We start from the raw sequence: 24,186 nt of genomic DNA on the forward strand, positions 1-24,186 counted from the left end.
ATAAAGTGCGTAAGACAGGAGCAAATGGGAACTTCTGTGAAGGGCGCAAATGGGAGGTGATAACAAGCAGTGGTGATGTGAGAAGAGATGGAGTGAGTATTTTGAAGGTTTGTTGAATGTGTTTGATGATAGAGTGGCAGATATAGGGTGTTTTGGGCGAGGTGGTGTGCAAAGTGAGAGGGTTAGGGAAATGATTTGGTAACAGAGAAGAGGTAGTGAAAGCTTTGCGGAAGATGAAAGCCGGCAAGGAAGCAGGTTTGGATGGTATTGCAGTGGAATTTATTAAAAAAGGGGTGACTGTATTGTTGACTGGTTGGTAAGGTTATTTAATGTATGTATGACTCATGGTGAGGTGCCTGAGGATTGGCGGAATGCCATAGTGCCATTGTACAAAGGCAAAGGGGATAAGAGTGAGTGCTCAAATTACAGAGGTGTAAGTTTGTTGAGTATTCCTGGTAAATTATATGGGAGGGTATTGATTGAGAGGGTGAAGGCATGTACAGAGCATCAGATTGGGGAAGAGCAGTGTGGTTTCAGAAGTGGTAGAGGATGTGTGGATCAGGTGTTTGCTTTGAAGAATGTATGTGAGAAATACTTAGAAAAGCAAATGGATTTGTATGTAGCATTTATGGATCTGGAGAAGGGATATGATAGAGTTGATAGAGATGCTCTGTGGAAGGTATTAAGAATATATGGTGTGGGAGGAAGTTGTTAGAAGCAGTGAAAAGTTTTTCGAGGATGTAAGGCATGTGTACGTATAGGAAGAGAGGAAAGTGATTGGTTCTCAGTGAATGCAGGTTTGCGGCAGGGGTGTGTGATGTCTCCATGGTTGTTTAATTTGTTTATGGATGGGTTGTTAGGGAGGTAAATGCAAGAGTTTTGGAAAGAGGGGCAAGTATGAAGTCTGTTGGGGATGAGAGAGCTTGGGAAGTGAGTCAGTTGTTGTTCGCTGATGATACAGCGCTGGTGGTTGATTCATGTGAGAAACTGCAGAAGCTGGTGACGGAGTTTGGTAAAGTGTGTGGAAGAAGAAAGTTAAGAGTAATGTGAATAAGAGCAAGGTTATTAGGTACAGTAGGGTTGAGGGTCAAGTCAATTGGGAGGTGAGTTTGAATGGAGAAAAACTGGAGGAAGTAAAGTGTTTTAGATATCTTGGAGTGGATCTGTCAGCGGATGGAACCATGGAAGCGGAAGTGGATCATAGGGTGGGGGAGGGGGCGAAAATTTTGGGAGCCTTGAAAAATGTGTGGAAGTCGAGAACATTATCTCGGAAAGCAAAAATGGGTATGTTTGAAGGAATAGTGGTTCCAACAATGTTGTATGGTTGCGAGGCGTGGGCTATGGATAGAGTTGTGCGCAGGAGGATGGATGTGCTGGAAATGAGATGTTTGAGGACAGTGTGTGGTGTGAGGTGGTTTGATCGAGTAAGTAACGTAAGGGTAAGAGAAATGTGTGGAAATAAAAAGAGCGTGGTTGAGAGAGCAGAAGAGGGTGTTTTGAAATGGTTTGGGCACATGGAGAGAATGAGTGAGGAAAGATTGACCAAGAGGATATATGTGTCGGAGGTGGAGGGAACGAGGAGAAGAGGGAGACCAAATTGGAGGTGGAAAGATGGAGTGAAAAAGATTTTGTGTGATCGGGGCCTGAACATGCAGGAGGGTGAAAGGAGGGCAAGGAATAGAGTGAATTGGAGCGATGTGGTATACAGGGGTTGACGTGCTGTCAGTGGATTGAATCAAGGCATGTGAAGCGTCTGGGGTAAACCATGGAAAGCTGTGTAGGTATGTATATTTGCGTGTGTGGACGTGTGTATGTACATTGTGTATGGGGGGGGGGGGGGGGGGTTGGGCCATTTCTTTCGTCTGTTTCCTTGCGCTACCTCGCAAACGCGGGAGACAGCGACAAAGTATAAAAAAAACAAAAAAAAAAACAAAAAAAAAAATACAGTGTATTGTTACGAACATGGTGTATGTGCCCACATGCTCTTATATATGTATGATGTGTCTTTGTGTATGGTGTGCCTTGGTGTAGGGTGTTGTTGCCCTCGGCTCGGACCTCACTTCCCTGACCAAGTTATTTGTCTTAGTAATCGTATTTTGAAGCAGATGCTTACCAGTCCTCCAGCACCCAAACCCTTATCAGTGGCGTCAGGTCAAGGCGTAGGGCCAGCTACGGGGTATGTCATCCCGTACGTTCGCTGCTGTCGTGAACTAGGGAACAAAGGAGTTTGAAATCTAGGCAAGATGTGGGCCGGACCTTAGGCCTCCTCCACCCAATCACGTTGGGATGAGGGCGTGACAATTCAGTCTTTTGACCTAGCCTTTTGACCTTTTGATCGTAGCCATAGATGGCGGGTCAAGGCGTGGCTAGCTGTTCCTGCCTTGCTGGTCCTTCACTTAAACGGCTCAGACGATCGTCTGGGAGTCGATTCCTTCAGCAGTCCCGAGCCCAGCAAGGTAATGAAGGCTTTCCCTGTCTCGAACGCCGTAGCCACCGATACCCTAGTTTGTAAGATGTTTGTTGTGTCACGTCAGGCTTAGCTAAGAGTAACGATGATGTTTACTATGTCACGTCAGGGTTAGCTAAGTGTAACGATGATGTTTACTGTGTCACGTCAGGTCTAACTAAGTGTAATGCTATCGAATAAATTATCATAAAGGAAAGAGATCTCATGGTTTGAAATCTTATCAGGAATGTTAACTCATGTTCAATGTTAAATTCATGTTCAATGTTAAACTCATGTTCAGTGTTAACGTAAATGATTCATGCCTGATTTATATGTTCACCTTGTATATTTGAATTCTTTCATTATAAGTAATTCTAACCCTGGTGTTTGTTCTAATCCCATAACGTTATCATGGTGTTATCCTGAGTTGTGCAACATAACAAATCAAACGTCCTTCCAAAGACAAGGTTCAATATAGTATTTGTAACATATATATGTTACTGGCGAACTTGCTCGAATAAGTATTGAGTTCGCAACAATTTTTTTTTTTTTTTTTTTTTTTCAAAAGAAGGAACAGAGCATTGGGCCAGGTGAGGGTAATCCCTCAAAGGCCCAGTCCTCTGTTCTTAACGCTACCTCGCTAATGCGGGAAATGGCGAATAGTTTGAAAGAAAAGATAAAAAAAATATATATATTAACTTTCTAAAATGGGAAACAGAAGAAGGAGTCACGCGGGGAGTGCTCATCCTCCTCGAAGGCTCAGAGTGGGGTGCCTAAATGTGTGTGGATGTAACCAAGATGTGAAAAAAGGAGAGATAGGTAGTATGTTTGAGGAAAGGAACCTGGATGTTTTGGCTCTGAGTGAAACGAAGCTCAAGGGTAAAGGGGAAGAGTGGTTTGGGAATGTCTGGGGAGTAAAGTCAGGGGTTAGTGAGAGGACAAGAGCAAGGGAAGGAGTAGCAATACTCCTGAAACAGGAGTTGTGGGAGTATGTGATAGAGTGTAAGAAAGTAAATTCTCGATTAATATGGGTAAAACTGAAAGTTGATGGAGAGAGGTGGGTGATTATTGGTGCATATGCACCTGGGCATGAGAAGAAAGATCAAGAGAGGCAAGTGTTTTGGGAGCAGCTGAATGAGTGTGTTAGTGGTTTTGATGCACGAGACCGGGTTATAGTGATGGGTGATTTGAATGCAAAGGTGAGTAATGTAGCAGTTGAGGGAATAATTGGTATACATGGGGTGTTCAGTGTTGTAAATGGAAATGGTGAAGAGCTTGTAGATTTATGTGCTGAAAAAGGACTGATGATTGGGAATACCTGGTTTAAAAAGCGAGATATACATAAGTATACTTATGTAAGTAGGAGAGATGGCCAGAGAGCGTTATTGGATTACGTGTTAATTGACAGGCGTGCGAAAGAGAGACTTTTGGATGTTAATGTGCTGAGAGGTGCAACTGGAGGGATGTCTGATCATTATCTTGTGGAGGCTAAGGTGAAGATCTGTATGGGTTTTCAGAAAAGAAGAGTGAATGTTGGGGTGAAGAGGGCGGTGAGAGTAAGTGAGCTTGAGAAGGAGACCTGTGTGAGGAAGTACCAGGAGAGACTGAGTACAGAATGGAAAAAGGTGAGAACAATGGAAGCAAGGGGAGTGGGGGAGGAATGGGATGTATTTAGGGAATCAGTGATGGATTGCGCAAAAGATGCTTGTGGCATGAGAAGAGTGGGAGGTGGGTTGATTAGAAAGGGTAGTGAGTGGTGGGATGAAGAAGTAAGAGTCTTACTGAAAGAGAAGAGAGAGGCATTTGGACGATTTTTGCAGGGAAAAAATGCAATTGAGTGGGAGATGTATAAAAGAAAGAGACAGGAGGTCAAGAGAAAGGTGCAAGAGGTGAAAAAAAGGGCAAATGAGAGTTGGGGTGAGAGAGCATCATTAAATTTTAGGGAGAATAAAAAGATGTTCTGGAAGGAGGTAAATAAAGTGCGTAAGACAAGGGAGCAAATGGGAACTTCAGTGAAGGGCGCAAATGGGGAGGTGATAACAAGTAGTGGTGATGTGAGAAGGAGATGGAGTGAGTATATTGAAGGTTTGTTGAATGTGTTTGATGATAGAGTGGCAGATATAGGGTGTTTTGGTCGAGGTGGTGTGCAAAGTGAGAGGGTTAGGGAAAATGATTTGGTAAACAGAGAAGAGGTAGTGAAAGCTTTGCGGAAGATGAAAGCCGGCAAGGCAGCAGGTTTGGATGGTATTGCAGTGGAATTTATTAAAAAAGGGGGTGACTGTATTGTTGACTGGTTGGTAAGGTTATTTAATGTATGTATGACTCATGGTGAGGTGCCTGAGGATTGGCGGAATGCGTGCATAGTGCCATTGTACAAAGGCAAAGGGGATAAGAGTGAATGCTCAAATTACAGAGGTATAAGTTTGTTGAGTATTCCTGGTAAATTATATGGGAGGGTATTGATTGAGAGGGTGAAGGCATGTACAGAGCATCAGATTGGGGAAGAGCAGTGTGGTTTCAGAAGTGGTAGAGGATGTGTGGATCAGGTGTTTGCTTTGAAGAATGTATGTGAGAAATACTTAGAAAAGCAAATGGATTTGTATGTAGCATTTATGGATCTGGAGAAGGCATATGATAGAGTTGATAGAGATGCTCTGTGGAAGGTATTAAGAATATATGGTGTGGGAGGAAAGTTGTTAGAAGCAGTGAAAAGTTTTTATCGAGGATGTAAGGCATGTGTACGTGTAGGAAGAGAGGAAAGTGATTGGTTCTCAGTGAATGTAGGTTTGCGGCAGGGGTGTGTGATGTCTCCATGGTTGTTTAATTTGTTTATGAATGGGGTTGTTAGGGAGGTAAATGCAAGAGTTTTGGAAAGAGGGGCAAGTATGAAGTCTGTTGGGGATGAGAGAGCTTGGGAAGTGAGTCAGTTGTTGTTCGCTGATGATACAGCGCTGGTGGCTGATTCATGTGAGAAACTGCAGAAGCTGGTGACTGAGTTTGGTAAAGTGTGTGGAAGAAGAAAGTTAAGAGTAAATGTGAATAAGAGCAAGGTTATTAGGTACAGTAGGGTTGAGGGTCAAGTCAATTGGGAGGTGAGTTTGAATGGAGAAAAACTGGAGGAAGTGAAGTGTTTTAGATATCTGGGAGTGGATCTGGCAGCGGATGGAACCATGGAAGCGGAAGTGGATCATAGGGTGGGGGAGGGGGCGAAAATTCTGGGGGCCCTGAAGAATGTGTGGAAGTCGAGAACATTATCTCGGAAAGCAAAAATGGGTATGTTTGAAGGAATAGTGGTTCCAACAATGTTGTATGGTTGCGAGGCGTGGGCTATGGATAGAGTTGTGCGCAGGAGGATGGATGTGCTGGAAATGAGATGTTTGAGGACAATGTGTGGTGTGAGGTGGTTTGATCGAGTGAGTAACGTAAGGGTAAGAGAGATGTGTGGAAATAAAAAGAGCGTGGTTGAGAGAGCAGAAGAGGGTGTTTTGAAGTGGTTTGGGCACATGGAGAGAATGAGTGAGGAAAGATTGACCAAGAGGATATATGTGTCGGAGGTGGAGGGAACGAGGAGAAGAGGGAGACCAAATTGGAGGTGGAAAGATGGAGTGAAAAAGATTTTGTGTGATCGGGGCCTGAACATGCAGGAGGGTGAAAGGAGGGCAAGGAATAGAGTGAATTGGAGCGATGTGGTATACCGGGGTTGACGTGCTGTCAGTGGATTGAATCAAGGCATGTGAAGCGTCTGGGGTAAACCATGGAAAGCCGTGTAGGTATGTATATTTGCGTGTGTGGACGTATGTATATACATGTGTATGAGGGGGGTTGGGCCATTTCTTTCGTCTGTTTCCTTGCGCTACCTCGCAAACGCCGGAGACAGCGACAAAGTATAAAAAAAAAGAAAAAAAAAAAAAATATATATATATATATATATATATATATATATATATATATATATATATATATATATATATATATATATATATATATATATATATATATCATTAAATTTTAGAGAGAAGAAAAAGATGTTCTGGAAGGAGGTAAATAAAGTGCGTAAGACAAGGGAGCAAATGGGAACTTCTGTGAAGGGCGCAAATGGGGAGGTGATAACAAGCAGTGGTGATGTGAGAAGGAGATGGAGTGAGTATTTTGAAGGTTTGTTGAATGTGTTTGATGATAGAGTGGCAGATATAGGGTGTTTTGGGCGAGGTGGTGTGCAAAGTGAGAGGGTTAGGGAAAATGATTTGGTAAACAGAGAAGAGGTAGTGAAAGCTTTGCGGAAGATGAAAGCCGGCAAGGAAGCAGGTTTGGATGGTATTGCAGTGGAATTTATTAAAAAAGGGGGTGACTGTATTGTTGACTGGTTGGTAAGGTTATTTAATGTATGTATGACTCATGGTGAGGTGCCTGAGGATTGGCGGAATGCCTGCATAGTGCCATTGTACAAAGGCAAAGGGGATAAGAGTGAGTGCTCAAATTACAGAGGTGTAAGTTTGTTGAGTATTCCTGGTAAATTATATGGGAGGGTATTGATTGAGAGGGTGAAGGCATGTACAGAGCATCAGATTGGGGAAGAGCAGTGTGGTTTCAGAAGTGGTAGAGGATGTGTGGATCAGGTGTTTGCTTTGAAGAATGTATGTGAGAAATACTTAGAAAAGCAAATGGATTTGTATGTAGCATTTATGGATCTGGAGAAGGCATATGATAGAGTTGATAGAGATGCTCTGTGGAAGGTATTAAGAATATATGGTGTGGGAGGAAAGTTGTTAGAAGCAGTGAAAAGTTTTTATCGAGGATGTAAGGCATGTGTACGTATAGGAAGAGAGGAAAGTGATTGGTTCTCAGTGAATGCAGGTTTGCGGCAGGGGTGTGTGATGTCTCCATGGTTGTTTAATTTGTTTATGGATGGGGTTGTTAGGGAGGTAAATGCAAGAGTTTTGGAAAGAGGGGCAAGTATGAAGTCTGTTGGGGATGAGAGAGCTTGGGAAGTGAGTCAGTTGTTGTTCGCTGATGATACAGCGCTGGTGGTTGATTCATGTGAGAAACTGCAGAAGCTGGTGACGGAGTTTGGTAAAGTGTGTGGAAGAAGAAAGTTAAGAGTAAATGTGAATAAGAGCAAGGTTATTAGGTACAGTAGGGTTGAGGGTCAAGTCAATTGGGAGGTGAGTTTGAATGGAGAAAAACTGGAGGAAGTGAAGTGTTTTAGATATCTGGAGTGGATCTGGCAGCGGATGGAACCATGGAAGCGGAAGTGGATCATAGGGTGGGGGAGGGGGCGAAAATTCTGGGGGCCTTGAAGAATGTGTGGAAGTCGAGAACATTATCTCGGAAAGCAAAAATGGGTATGTTTGAAGGAATAGTGGTTCCAACAATGTTGTATGGTTGCGAGGCGTGGGCTATGGATAGAGTTGTGCGCAGGAGGATGGATGTGCTGGAAATGAGATGTTTGAGGACAATGTGTGGTGTGAGGTGGTTTGATCGAGTGAGTAACGTAATGGTGAGAGAGATGTGTGGAAATAAAAAGAGCGTGGTTGAGAGAGCAGAAGAGGGTGTTTTGAAGTGGTTTGGGCACATGGAGAGAATGAGTGAGGAAAGATTGACCAAGAGAACAATGGAAGTAAGGGGAGTGGGGGAGGAATGGAATGTATTTAGGGAATCAGTGATGGATTGCGCAAAAGATGCTTGTGGCATGAGAAGAGTGGGAGGTGGGTTGATTAGAAAGGGTAGTGAGTGGTGGGATGAAGAAGTAAGATATTAGTGAAAGAGAAGAGAGAGGCATTTGGACGATTTTTGCAGGGAAAAAATGCAGTTGAGTGGGAGACGTATAAAAGAAAGAGACAGGAGGTCAAGAGAAAGGTGCAAGAGGTGAAAAAAAGGGCAAATGAGAGTTGGGGTGAGAGAGTGTCATTAAGTTTTAGGGAGAATAAAAAGATGTTCTGGAAGGAGGTAAATAAAGTGCGTAAAACAAGGGAGCAAATGGGAACTTCAGTGAAGGGCGCAAATGGGGAGGTGATAACAAGTAGTGGTGATGTGAGAAGGAGATGGAGTGAGTATTTTGAAGGTTTGTTGAATGTGTTTGATGATAGAGTGGCAGATATATATATATATATAGAGGGCGAAATTATATGCAGATTATAATTTCGTGATAATATAGATATGAAAGAGACCAGTCAACAAACTGACAGTATATTAACTGGACCAGGTTAACAGTTTATGATGGGTAGGTACACATTATGTACTAATAACAGCAGTAACACTTCCTAGAAGGTCCAGACCACAGGTAATGGCAGTACATCGTGTTCACTTGGTTGACCATAAAGACTTTAAAATCGACCTTCTTCATGCTACATGTATGTAAATATGCTGTTGTACAGTAATTATCAACGTGAAATACGTCTTGCGTCTATGGAATTGTACCATACTGTTAGTTAATAATCATACCTATACATATACATCTACATAACATTCTATTATAATTACGTACTAAAGTTATGGGAAAATAGGGAGGGACACAAGGTTGGGTGATGAGGAGTTAGAGGGAGAAGAGGAGGGATAACGATGGCGAGAAAGGGGGAATTGGGGTGTTGGGGGGGGCCACACTTTCCTTCGAAAGCGTCAGTGTGACTACTCGGTTTCGTATTTTTTTTCACGAGTAAACTCCTCACATAACACATATAGCAATGTGGTATGTCAGCCATACATTTGGCCCGGGTGTTGGTGTGCTGAAATATCATAATGATACAATGAATCGTTTATGAGATATTTGCGAAAAATAGCGTTTGTCCGCCGCTGAAACGTATAGATAAATCGATGAAGACGGTCCGACTCTCTTCTCATGTGGAGTACACGATGAACTAGTTGATCATAATTATCGACTGCTCGGTGCGGCAATTTTTCTTCATTTGATTTTCTTTACTCCTTATACCATTCACTAACTCTCACTATAACCTTAACTTGTTAATCTTTCGACACACATCTTTTTCTGTTATTTACGAATTTCATTTTACTCATATAATAACAGAAAAGTGGTCACTTAACATATTAACTTAATACATTAACAGCATTTACTTGAATTTCTCCAAAATTAAGATGAATTGCATAATCTAGTCTTACCCCTCTCACAAGAGTAGGTTCACCATCCCCCAAAATGCTTACATTGTTATTGGGCTCTTAAAAGATTCAGTGCAATATATTTCCATTCATATTTTCAGTACTTTTACTCCTAAAATTCTTCTGCCTTGCATTTATATCACCAACCAACAAATGACAATCAGACGGGAAGATACAATTGGCAGATCTTCAAGTCCCATATAATTTGCAAGTACTTACATATTAAGCATGCAAGTTATTTCAGCATCCATGTGAATGTTGAAACAAATACTCTATACCGTTTACTCTATGAGCAGAATGTAGAGTGGCCTGTATGTTATTTTTAAAGTATGTGTTAACCCTCCAGGATTTCCAAATCAACTTGCAACTCAAGACACTGTTATCCTTTTAATTGCTGACATGCAGCATGAGTAATAACCTCTTGCGGAGCAATCAATATTATTTACTAACACATAGGCATGAACATCTGTAGACCTCTTCTGGTAAATGTTGACATTCCATTGTATAATAAAACTTGAGTTCGATGAGAAGCAATCTAATCCCTACTTTGCCTCGCTGAAACAAGAACATTCAGTTCTAATTTCTCTTTAGGGTAATACGTGCAATTAACAATAGAACTACAATACTAAACATATCATACATAACAGTATTTCTTCTCATTTTTCATCCTCCCACAAAAGCAAACCATTACCGGACACCAACTTTGGCCTAACAAATTCATTGTCAGTTAACTATAACCCTCTCTTTAGCAACCATCCCATCCAAAAAATACAAACATTTTACATTTTTCTGTCCTGTTGGAATCAACTGCTTCGGACCTTCAATTTCTTTTCCAAGACTGATGCAATTTCAGCATTTTACAAATCAAGAGATAATCCTACTTTTGCGTTCCTGATTAACATTTCATATCTGCCCTACAACAGTTGCTGCAGAGGCTTATTTACATCTTTATTTTTCCCCACACATCATTAAAGCTAAGTTACCATTAATATCTTTACATTTCATTGTTTTTGTCTGCTACAGTTATCGGATTCCTTTTTTCCTTTAAATGCCCTACTTGAGCCTTTCAGGTATGCCTAAGAATTGGCATTATGAACACCACCACACTCACAGCATTTTGGTACAGCCTTAATGTTTTCGTAATTCTATCAGAAAATTTTTTGTAATCATGTTTTTTTGTTTCTTCTACAACAATTACACTGGTAGTCATTGTGGCACTTATACGCATGTGAACCCTTTTACTACATTTATGACACAAAACAAAATTCTCATTATCAAAAGCATTTTATGATGTCATAAGCATTTAACAAAAGCCGTCTCTTACGATGTTCCTTTTACTAAGGCTGCCAATTGTGGTTTCGGTTCAAGTTTCCCATTAAATCGAACACTTCGTTTACCCCACACAAACATGAGTCAATACATCACCTGGATCCAAATATGTGGGATAATCATACATAAGTATCTTCGTACACTTCTCAGTATCTTTCGGCACTTTAAATAACACGTTTTCAAAACCCTTTGAACACAAATATTCAACCTCCTCACCATCCTTCACCTTTATCATATAGGGCCAGTGCCTACCATCCTCGAAAACTATTTCAGATTTAGCTAGTCTAACTCCTCACTCCACCTCGGGAAGTAAAGACACTTTCTTGCTAAGAAATTACGAAATCTATCCTTTCCTTGATTTTCATCGCTAATTTCGACGCAGCTCTCTTCCATTGGTCATTTCCTCAACTACACCTGACTTTCTAACTTAAGCAGCTTCCTTTTACTTTTGTCACGTTCAAATGGCGTACTATCATAGTCTATACCATTATCAGATAAAGCCCAATCATCGTCCAATGTACCTGCCTCCGCCAAATCAACGCCATTGCTACTCCCAAAATCACCTCCTTCAAGCTTCTTGACCTTTCAGCAGACTTTGACTGAAGAGTTTAAAGGAAAACGTACGCACTCCACGGAGCAAGCGAACGAACTTAGAAAATGCAATAAACTCAGTAAAAGTAAAAATGCGGTAAAAGGATACCATCATACGTGAAAAAGATGACACTTACCGCATCTCGACGACTCCACGAACGCAAGTGACATAGTCCACCGCTTGACGGCGTACAGAAAGTCGGATATGACGTTACAGCTCTGATAACGGCCACGCCTCTTTGCTTTGCTGTCACCGTCACAACCGACTGTCCCTAAGCCTTGTCACTTACACCTACCGAGCCAACGCCAGCCGATTATCCTACAAATCAGTTTCAACTAACCCACAGCTGTCGACCCAAATTCAACCGAATAACTCTCCAGAAAACTGCTTTGCCTTATCCTCTCACTGAATCGCTATACAAAATAGTATAAATGATGTTTTAATGACACACACACAAACGCATCCACGTATACTACACATTCACAAATAAACTCATGCAACACTGACATACAAAGACAGGAAACAGACGCTCATACACACAAAAATAAATGCACAAACACACTCAAACACAAACAGAATATTAAAGGGTCTTGGCCTATACAAGGCTCATAGTGCCATTGAACTTTCACCATGTGCAGAAAATTTGTGCTAATATACTTGATAAACCACAAAATATTGTGATCAGATTAACGAGATTGTGAACTTACAGCGGGATGTACTGGAGGTGAAAAACATATCCAGAATATAGGAGAATGGTCACATCGGTCAGGTATATGGGTGGGTTGGGAGATAATCTGCTCTACATCATTGAGGTAGGAGAACTTGAGGCCTTCAATCCCTCCACTCTCCGTATGTAAGGAACCACTTCCAAGCCCACTGCCAAAACCGAAAGAGAGGAAAAGTCTGGTAGTTGGGAGACAGACTTTGAGCCACATAACATCAAAGTTTCCAAACTTTCAGTTATCTTGGGACAAATTAAAGTTCTTGATATTAGCGTGTGGCATAATCTGCAGAAGGGTACAGAATAAATGGACTTTCAAGGTCTACAACGTCTCTGAAGCTGTCTTAACTGCTAACACTAAGAACTTTAATTTGTCCACTGGAAATTTCAAAACCCATCCTATCATTAACTAAATCATTGTGAGAGTATTGACAAAAAACAATATACGAAAAGTGGTCCCTGACACACCTACCCAACCTCAACCCCCGCCACATAAACCCCCTTAACCACTCTCCCTTTTACAGTTACTGTCGGTCAGGCCACTGTGTTATCTAGTTTTCTAGACGCCGGACGTTACTTCCACCGTGATGCTGAGATTCAAATAACTTTATCAAGTAATTGGCACCTGATGTGGTGGACTGCGTCCACGAAACATGTGTCACGAATAGAAAAAGTTACGTTAAACAAAATTATATGAACTATTGAAGTGCGATTTCACCTTAATAACTTTCATCATGGACTAGCTTGATCGTATCTATCTATATCTATGTATGTATCCATCTATCTATATATATTTCATTTTTTCTATTGACCATACTTAGTCGCTGTCTCCCGCGTCCGCAAGGTAACGCCGGGAAACAGACGAAAGAACAGTCCAACCCACCCACATACACATGCACACACTTAAACGCCCACACGCACACATACACATTCCTATACACTTCACCGCACAGATACATAAACACACACAGACATATACATATACAAATATGTACACATTCACACTTGTTGCCTTCATCCATTCCTATCGCCACTCCGCCACACACGAAACAGCACCCACCTCCCCCCGCAAGGGGTAAATAAAGAAATATATATATATATATATATATATATATATATATATATATATATATATATATATATATATATATATATTTTGCTTCGTCGCTGTCTCCCGCGTTTGCGAGGTAGCGCAAGGAAACAGACAAAAGAAATGGCCCAACCCACCCCCATACACATGTATATACATACGTCCACACACGCAAATATACATACCTACACAGCTTTCCATGGTTTACCCCAAACGCTTCACATGCCCTGATTCAATCCACTGACAGCACGTCAACCCCGGTATACCACATCGATCCAATTCACTCTATTCCTTGCCCGCCTTTCACCCTCCTGCATGTTCAGGCCCCGATCACTCAGAATCTTTTTCACTCCATCTTTCCACCTCCAATTTGGTCTCCCACTTCTCCTCGTTCCCTCCACCTCCGACACATATATCCTCTTGGTCAATCTTTCCTCACTCATTCTCTCCATGTGCCCAAACCATTTCAAAACACCCTCTTCTGCTCTCTCAACCACGCTCTTTTTATTTCCACTCATCTCTCTTACCCTTACATTACTTACTCGATCAAACCACCTCACACCACACATTGTCCTCAAACATCTCATTTCCAGCACATCCATCCTCCTGCGCACAACTCTATCCACAGCCCACGCCTCGCAACCATACAACATTGTTGGAACCACTATTCCTTCAAACATGCCCATTTTTGCTTTCCGAGATAATGTTCTCGACTTCCACACATTCTTCAAGGCTCCCAGGATTTTCGCCCCCTCCCCCACCCTATGATCCACTTCCGCTTCCATGGTTCCATCTGCTGCCAGATCCACTCCCAGATATCTAAAACACTTTACTTCCTCCAGTTTTTCTCCATTTAAACTTACCTCCCAATTGACTTGACCCTCAACCCTACTGTACCTAATAGCCTTGCTCTTATTCACCTTTACTCTTAACTTTCTTCTTTCACACACTTTACCAAACTCAGTCACCAGCTTCTGCAGTTTCTCACATGAATCAGCCACCAGCGATGTATCATCAGCGAACAACAACTGACTCACTTCCCAAGCTCTCTCATCCACAACAGACTTCATACTTGCCCCTCTTTCCAAAACTCTTGCATTCACCTCCCTAACAACCCCATTCACAAACAAATTAAACAACCATGGAGACATCACACAACCCCTGCCGCAAACCTACATTCACTGAGAACCAATCACTTTCCTCTCTTCTCACACGCATACATGATTTACATCCTCGATAAAAACTTTTCACTGCTTCTAACAACTTGCCTCCCACACCATATATTCTTAATACCTTCCACAGAGCATTTCTATCAACTCTATCATATGCCTTCCCAAGATCCATAAATGCTACATACAAATTTCTCACATACATTCTTCAAAGCAAACACCTGATCCACACATCCTCTACCACTTCTGAAACCACACTGCTCTTCCCAAATCTGATGCTCTGTATATGCCTTCATCCTCTCAATCAATACCCCTCATATAATTTCCCAGGAATACTAAACAAACGTATACGTCTGTAATTTGAGCACTCACTTTTATCCCCTTTGCCTTTGTACAATAGCACTATGCGAGCATTCCGCCAATCCTCAGGCACCTCACCATGAGTCATACATACATTAAATAACCTTACCAAACAGTCAACAACACATTCACCCCCTTTTTTAATAGATTCCACTGCAATACCATCCAAACCTGCTGCCTGCCGGCTCTCATCTTCCGCAAAGCTTTTACTACCTCTTCTCTGTTTACCAAATCATTTTCCCTAACCCTATCACTTTGCACACCACCTCGACCAAAATACCCTATATCTGCCACTCTATCACCAAACACATTCAACAAACCTTCAAAATACTCACTCCATCTCCTTCTCACATCACCACTACTTGTTATCATCTCCCATTAGCCCCCTTCACTGAGGTTCCCATTTGTTCCCTTGTCTTACGCACTTTATTTACCTCCTTCCAAAACATCTTTTTATTCTCCCTAAAATTCAATGATACTCTCTCACCCAAACTCTCATTTGCCCTCTTTTTCTACTCTTGCGCCTTTCTCTTGACCTCCTGCCTCTTTCTTTTATACATCTCCCAGTCATTCCATTATTTCGCAGCAAAAATCGTCCAAATGCCTCCCTCCTCTCTTTCACTAATAATCTTACTTCTTCATCCCACCACTCACTACCCTTTCTAATCAACCCACCTCCCACGCTTCTCATGCCACAAGCATCTTTTGTGCAAGCCATCACTGCTTCCCTAAATACATCTCATTCCTCCCCCACTTCCCTTACTTCCATTGTTCTCACCTTTTTCCATTCTGTACTCAGTCTCACCTGGTACTTCCTCACACAAGTCTCCTTCCCGATCTCACTTACTCTCGCCACTCTTTTCACCCCAACATTCTCTCCTCTTTTCTGAAAACCTTTACAAATCTTCACCTTCGCCTCCTCAAGATAATGATCAGACATCCCTCCAGTTGGATATATATATTTTTTTTCCTTTTCTTTTTTTTTTTGCTTTGTCGCTGTCTCCCGCGTTTGCGAGTAGCGCAAGGAAACAGACGAAGAAATGGCCCAACCCACCCCCATACACATGTATATACATACGTCCACACACGCAAAATATACATACCTACACAGCTTTCCATGGTTTACCCCAGACGCTTCACATGCCCTGATTCAATCCACTGACAGCACGTCAACCCCGGCATACCACATCGATCCAATTCACTCTATTCCTTGCCCTCCTTTCACCCTCCTGCATGTTCAGGACCCGATCACACAAAATCTTTTTCACTCCATCTTTCCACCTCCAATTTGGTCTCCCACTTCTCCTCGTTCCCTCCACCTCCGACACATATATCCTCTTGGTCAACCTTTCCTCACTCATTCTCTCCATGTGCCCAAACCATTTCAAAACACCCTCTTCTGCTCTCTCAACCACGCTCTTTTTATTTCCACACATCTCTCTTACCCTTACGTTACTTACTCGATCAAACCACCTCACACCACACATTGTCCTCAAACATCTCATTTCCAGCACATCCATCCTCCTGCGCACAACTCTATCCATAGCCCACGCCTCGCAACCATACAACATTGTTGGAACCACTATTCCTTCAAACATACCCATTTTTGCTTTCCGAGATAATGTGCTCGACTTCCACACATTCTTCAAGGCTCCCAGAATTTTCGCACCCTCCCTCACCCTATGATCCACTTCCGCTTCCATGGATCCATCCGCTGCCAGATCCACTCCCAGATATCTAAAACACTTTACTTCCTCCAGTTTTTCTCCATTCAAATTTACCTCCCAATTGACTTGACCCCCAACCCTACTGTACCTAATAACCTTGCTCTTATTCACATTTACTCTTAACTTTCTTCTTTCACACACTTTACCAAACTCAGTCACCAGCTTCTGCAGTTTCTCACATGAATCAGCCTCCAGCGTTGTATCATCAGCGAACAACAACTGACTCACTTCCCAAGCTCTCTCATCCCCAACAGACTTCATACTTGCCCCTCTTTCTAAAACTCTTGCATTCACCTCCCTAACCCCATCCATAAACAAATTAAACAACCATGAAGACATCACACACCCCTGCCGCAAACCTACATTCACTGAGAACCAATCACTTTCCTCTCTTCCTACACGTACACATGCCTTACATTCTCGATAAAAACTTTTCACTGCTTCTAACAACTTGCCTCCCACACCATATATTCTTAATACCTTTCACAGAGCATCTCTATCAACTCTATCATATGCCTTCTCCAGATCCATAAATGCTACATACAAATCCATTTGCTTTTCTAAGTATTTCTCACATACATTCTTCAAAGCAAACACCTGATCCACACATCCTCTACCACTTCTGAAACCACACTGCTCTTCCCCAATCTGATGCTCTGTACATGCCTTCACCCTCTCAATCAATACCCTCCCATATAATTTACCAGGAATACTCAACAAACTTATACCTCTGTAATTTGAGCTCACTCTTATCCCCTTTACCTTTGTACAATGGCATATATATATATATATATATATATATATATATATATATATATATATATATATATATATATATATATATATATATATATATATTTTGCTTCGTCGCTGTCTCCCGCGTTTGCGAGGTAGCGCAAGGAAACAGACAAAAGAAATGGCCCAACCCACCCCCATACACATGTATATACATACGTCCACACACGCAAATATACATACCTACACAGCTTTCCATGGTTTACCCCAAACGCTTCACATGCCCTGATTCAATCCACTGACAGCACGTCAACCCCGGTATACCACATCGATCCAATTCACTCTATTCCTTGCCCGCCTTTCACCCTCCTGCATGTTCAGGCCCCGATCACTCAGAATCTTTTTCACTCCATCTTTCCACCTCCAATTTGGTCTCCCACTTCTCCTCGTTCCCTCCACCTCCGACACATATATCCTCTTGGTCAATCTTTCCTCACTCATTCTCTCCATGTGCCCAAACCATTTCAAAACACCCTCTTCTGCTCTCTCAACCACGCTCTTTTTATTTCCACTCATCTCTCTTACCCTTACATTACTTACTCGATCAAACCACCTCACACCACACATTGTCCTCAAACATCTCATTTCCAGCACATCCATCCTCCTGCGCACAACTCTATCCACAGCCCACGCCTCGCAACCATACAACATTGTTGGAACCACTATTCCTTCAAACATGCCCATTTTTGCTTTCCGAGATAATGTTCTCGACTTCCACACATTCTTCAAGGCTCCCAGGATTTTCGCCCCCTCCCCCACCCTATGATCCACTTCCGCTTCCATGGTTCCATCTGCTGCCAGATCCACTCCCAGATATCTAAAACACTTTACTTCCTCCAGTTTTTCTCCATTTAAACTTACCTCCCAATTGACTTGACCCTCAACCCTACTGTACCTAATAGCCTTGCTCTTATTCACCTTTACTCTTAACTTTCTTCTTTCACACACTTTACCAAACTCAGTCACCAGCTTCTGCAGTTTCTCACATGAATCAGCCACCAGCGATGTATCATCAGCGAACAACAACTGACTCACTTCCCAAGCTCTCTCATCCACAACAGACTTCATACTTGCCCCTCTTTCCAAAACTCTTGCATTCACCTCCCTAACAACCCCATCCACAAACAAATTAAACAACCATGGAGACATCACACAACCCCTGCCGCAAACCTACATTCACTGAGAACCAATCACTTTCCTCTCTTCTCACACGCATACATGATTTACATCCTCGATAAAAACTTTTCACTGCTTCTAACAACTTGCCTCCCACACCATATATTCTTAATACCTTCCACAGAGCATTTCTATCAACTCTATCATATGCCTTCCCAAGATCCATAAATGCTACATACAAATTTCTCACATACATTCTTCAAAGCAAACACCTGATCCACACATCCTCTACCACTTCTGAAACCACACTGCTCTTCCCAAATCTGATGCTCTGTATATGCCTTCATCCTCTCAATCAATACCCCTCATATAATTTCCCAGGAATACTAAACAAACGTATACGTCTGTAATTTGAGCACTCACTTTTATCCCCTTTGCCTTTGTACAATAGCACTATGCGAGCATTCCGCCAATCCTCAGGCACCTCACCATGAGTCATACATACATTAAATAACCTTACCAAACAGTCAACAACACATTCACCCCCTTTTTTAATAGATTCCACTGCAATACCATCCAAACCTGCTGCCTGCCGGCTCTCATCTTCCGCAAAGCTTTTACTACCTCTTCTCTGTTTACCAAATCATTTTCCCTAACCCTATCACTTTGCACACCACCTCGACCAAAATACCCTATATCTGCCACTCTATCACCAAACACATTCAACAAACCTTCAAAATACTCACTCCATCTCCTTCTCACATCACCACTACTTGTTATCATCTCCCATTAGCCCCCTTCACTGAGGTTCCCATTTGTTCCCTTGTCTTACGCACTTTATTTACCTCCTTCCAAAACATCTTTTTATTCTCCCTAAAATTCAATGATACTCTCTCACCCAAACTCTCATTTGCCCTCTTTTTCTACTCTTGCGCCTTTCTCTTGACCTCCTGCCTCTTTCTTTTATACATCTCCCAGTCATTCCATTATTTCGCAGCAAAAATCGTCCAAATGCCTCCCTCCTCTCTTTCACTAATAATCTTACTTCTTCATCCCACCACTCACTACCCTTTCTAATCAACCCACCTCCCACGCTTCTCATGCCACAAGCATCTTTTGTGCAAGCCATCACTGCTTCCCTAAATACATCTCATTCCTCCCCCACTTCCCTTACTTCCATTGTTCTCACCTTTTTCCATTCTGTACTCAGTCTCACCTGGTACTTCCTCACACAAGTCTCCTTCCCGATCTCACTTACTCTCGCCACTCTTTTCACCCCAACATTCTCTCCTCTTTTCTGAAAACCTTTACAAATCTTCACCTTCGCCTCCTCAAGATAATGATCAGACATCCCTCCAGTTGGATATATATATTTTTTTTCCTTTTCTTTTTTTTTTTGCTTTGTCGCTGTCTCCCGCGTTTGCGAGTAGCGCAAGGAAACAGACGAAGAAATGGCCCAACCCACCCCCATACACATGTATATACATACGTCCACACACGCAAAATATACATACCTACACAGCTTTCCATGGTTTACCCCAGACGCTTCACATGCCCTGATTCAATCCACTGACAGCACGTCAACCCCGGCATACCACATCGATCCAATTCACTCTATTCCTTGCCCTCCTTTCACCCTCCTGCATGTTCAGGACCCGATCACACAAAATCTTTTTCACTCCATCTTTCCACCTCCAATTTGGTCTCCCACTTCTCCTCGTTCCCTCCACCTCCGACACATATATCCTCTTGGTCAACCTTTCCTCACTCATTCTCTCCATGTGCCCAAACCATTTCAAAACACCCTCTTCTGCTCTCTCAACCACGCTCTTTTTATTTCCACACATCTCTCTTACCCTTACGTTACTTACTCGATCAAACCACCTCACACCACACATTGTCCTCAAACATCTCATTTCCAGCACATCCATCCTCCTGCGCACAACTCTATCCATAGCCCACGCCTCGCAACCATACAACATTGTTGGAACCACTATTCCTTCAAACATACCCATTTTTGCTTTCCGAGATAATGTGCTCGACTTCCACACATTCTTCAAGGCTCCCAGAATTTTCGCACCCTCCCTCACCCTATGATCCACTTCCGCTTCCATGGATCCATCCGCTGCCAGATCCACTCCCAGATATCTAAAACACTTTACTTCCTCCAGTTTTTCTCCATTCAAATTTACCTCCCAATTGACTTGACCCCCAACCCTACTGTACCTAATAACCTTGCTCTTATTCACATTTACTCTTAACTTTCTTCTTTCACACACTTTACCAAACTCAGTCACCAGCTTCTGCAGTTTCTCACATGAATCAGCCTCCAGCGTTGTATCATCAGCGAACAACAACTGACTCACTTCCCAAGCTCTCTCATCCCCAACAGACTTCATACTTGCCCCTCTTTCTAAAACTCTTGCATTCACCTCCCTAACCCCATCCATAAACAAATTAAACAACCATGAAGACATCACACACCCCTGCCGCAAACCTACATTCACTGAGAACCAATCACTTTCCTCTCTTCCTACACGTACACATGCCTTACATTCTCGATAAAAACTTTTCACTGCTTCTAACAACTTGCCTCCCACACCATATATTCTTAATACCTTTCACAGAGCATCTCTATCAACTCTATCATATGCCTTCTCCAGATCCATAAATGCTACATACAAATCCATTTGCTTTTCTAAGTATTTCTCACATACATTCTTCAAAGCAAACACCTGATCCACACATCCTCTACCACTTCTGAAACCACACTGCTCTTCCCCAATCTGATGCTCTGTACATGCCTTCACCCTCTCAATCAATACCCTCCCATATAATTTCCCAGGAATACTCAACAAACTTATACCTCTGTAATTTGAGCTCACTCTTATCCCCTTTACCTTTGTACAATGGCATATATATATATATATATATATATATATATATATATATATATATATATATATATATATATATATATATATATATATTTTTTTTTTTTTTTTTTGCTTTGTCGCTGTCTCCCGCGTTTGCGAGGTAGCGCAAGGAAACAGACGAAAGAAATGGCCCAACCCACCCCCATACACATGTATATACATACGTCCACACACGCAAATATACATACCTACACAGCTTTCCATGGTTTACCCCAGACGCTTCACATGCCTTGATTCAATCCACTGACAGCACGTCAACCCCGGTATACCACATTGCTCCAATTCACTCTATTCCTTGCCCTCCTTTCACCCTCCTTCATGTTCAGGCCCCGATCACACAAAATCTATTTCACTCCATCTTTCCACCTCCAATTTGGTCTCCCTCTTCTCCTCGTTCCCTCCACCTCCGACACATATATCCTCTTGGTCAATCTCTCCTCACTCATTCTCTCCATGTGACCAAACCATTTTAAACCACCCTCTTCTGCTCTCTCAACCACGCTCTTTTTATTTCCACACATCTCTCTTACCCTTACGTTACTTACTCGATCAAACCACCTCACACCACACATTGTCCTCAAACATCTCATTTCCAGCACATCCATCCTCCTGCGCACAACTCTATCCATAGTCCACGCCTCGCAACCATACAACATTGTTGGAACCACTATTCCTTCAAATATACCCATTTTTGCTTTCCGAGATAATGTTCTCGACTTCCACACATTCTTCTAGGCTCCCAGAATTTTCGCCCCCTCCCCCACCCTATGATCCACTTCCGCTTCCATGTTTCCATCCGCTGCCAGATCCACTCCCAGATATCTAAAACACTTCACTTCCTCCAGTTTTTCTCCATTCAAACTCACCTCCCAATTGACTTGACCCTCAACCCTACTGTACCTAATAACCTTGCTCTTATTCACATTTACTCTTAACTTTCTTCTTTCACACACTTTACCAAACTCAGTCACCAGCTTCTGCAGTTTCTCACATGAATCAGCCACCAGCGCTGTATCATCAGCGAACAACAACTGACTCACTTCCCAAGCTCTCTCATCCCCAACAGACTTCATACTTGCCCCTCTTTCCAAAACTCTTGCATTCACCTCCCTAACAACCCCATCCATAAACAAATTAAACAACCATGGAGACATCACACACCCCTGCCGCAAACCTACATTCACTGAGAACCAATCACTTTCCTCTCTTCCTACACGTACACATGCCTTACATCCTCGATAAAAACTTTTCACTGCTTCTAACAACTTGCCTCCCACACCATATATTCTTAATACCTTCCACAGAGCATCTCTATCAACTCTATCATATGCCTTCTCCAGATCCATAAATGCTACATACAAATCCATTTGCTTTTCTAAGTATTTCTCACATACATTCTTCAAAGCAAACACCTGATCCACACATCCTCTACCACTTCTGAAACCACACTGCTCTTCCCCACTCTGATGCTCTGTACATGCCTTCACCCTCTCAATCAATACCCACCCATATAATTTCCCATGAATACTCAACAAACTTATATCTCTGTAATTTGAGCACTCACCTTTGTCCCCTTTGCCTTTGTACAATGGCACTATGCAGGCATTCCGCCAATCCTCAGGCACCTCACCATGAGTCATACATACATTAAATAATCTTACCAAGCAGTCAACAATACAGTCACCCCCTTTTTTAATAAATTCCACAGCAATACCATCCAACCCCGCTGCCCTGCCGGCTTTCATCTTCCGCAAAGCTTTTACTACCTCTTCTCTGTTTACCAAATCATTTTTCCAAACCCTCTCACTTTGCACACCACCTCGACCAAAACACCCTATATCTGCCACTCTATCATCAAACACATTTAACAGACCTTCAAAATACTCACTCCTCACATCACCACTACTTGTTATCACCTCCCCATATATATATATATATATATATATATATATATATATATATATATATATATATATATATATATATATATATATATATATATATATATCATCTTTATCCACTTTGCCTTTTTACAATGGCACTATGTATGCATTCCGCGAATCCTCAGGCACTTCACTATGATCCATACATACATTGAATATCCTTACCAACCAGTCAGCAACACAGTCACCACCTTTTTTAATAGATTCCACTGCAATAGCATCCAAAACCGCCGCCTTGCCTGCTTACATCTCCCGCAAAGCTTTCACTACCTCTTCTCTGTTTACTAAACCATTCTGCATGACCCTCTCACTTCGCACACCACCACAACCATAACATCCTATATCTGCTACTCTATCATCTAATACATTCAACAAACCTTCAAAAGACTCACTCCATCTAATCACTTCACTACTACTTCTTATTGCCTCCTCATTAGCCTGTTCACCGATGTTCCCACTTGTTCTCTTCTCTTATGCATTTTATTTACCTCCTTCCAAAACATCTTTTATTTTCCCTAAAATCTAATGATTCTCACACCAGCTCTCATTTGCCCCCTTTTTCACCTCTTGTACCTTTCGCTTGACTTCCTGCCTCTTCTTTTATACATCTCCCAGTCATTCGCACTACTTCCCTGCAAAAATCGTCCAAACGCCTATCTCTTCTCTTTCACTAACAATCATACTTCTTCATCCCACCACTCACTAACCTTTCTAATCTGCCCACCTCCCACCTTTCTTATGCCACAGGCGTCTTTTGCGCAAGCCATCACTGCTTCCCTAAATATATCCCATTCCTCCCCTACTCCCCTTACATCATTTACTCCCACCTTTTTCCATTCTGCACTCAATCTC

The 24,186-nt window shown here is 42.2% G+C and overlaps 1 protein-coding gene across 1 annotated transcript in view; it reads right to left on the reverse strand.

Annotated features, from left to right (window-relative positions):
* Positions 1-11,749, reverse strand: part of LOC139765869 (dual oxidase 2-like) — a 188,292-nt gene extending 176,543 nt beyond the window's left edge. Inside the window, exon 1 of the mRNA XM_071693732.1 lies at positions 11,614-11,749. Within this exon, the coding sequence (XP_071549833.1) occupies positions 11,614-11,618 (5 nt within the window). The 5' untranslated portion in view covers positions 11,619-11,749. The remainder of the gene's footprint in view (positions 1-11,613) is intronic.
* Between the last annotated feature and the right edge of the window lie 12,437 nt (positions 11,750-24,186).

The sequence above is a fragment of the Panulirus ornatus genome, chromosome 56 (genome assembly GCF_036320965.1).
Source record: "Panulirus ornatus isolate Po-2019 chromosome 56, ASM3632096v1, whole genome shotgun sequence".
NCBI lineage: Eukaryota > Metazoa > Arthropoda > Malacostraca > Decapoda > Palinuridae > Panulirus > Panulirus ornatus.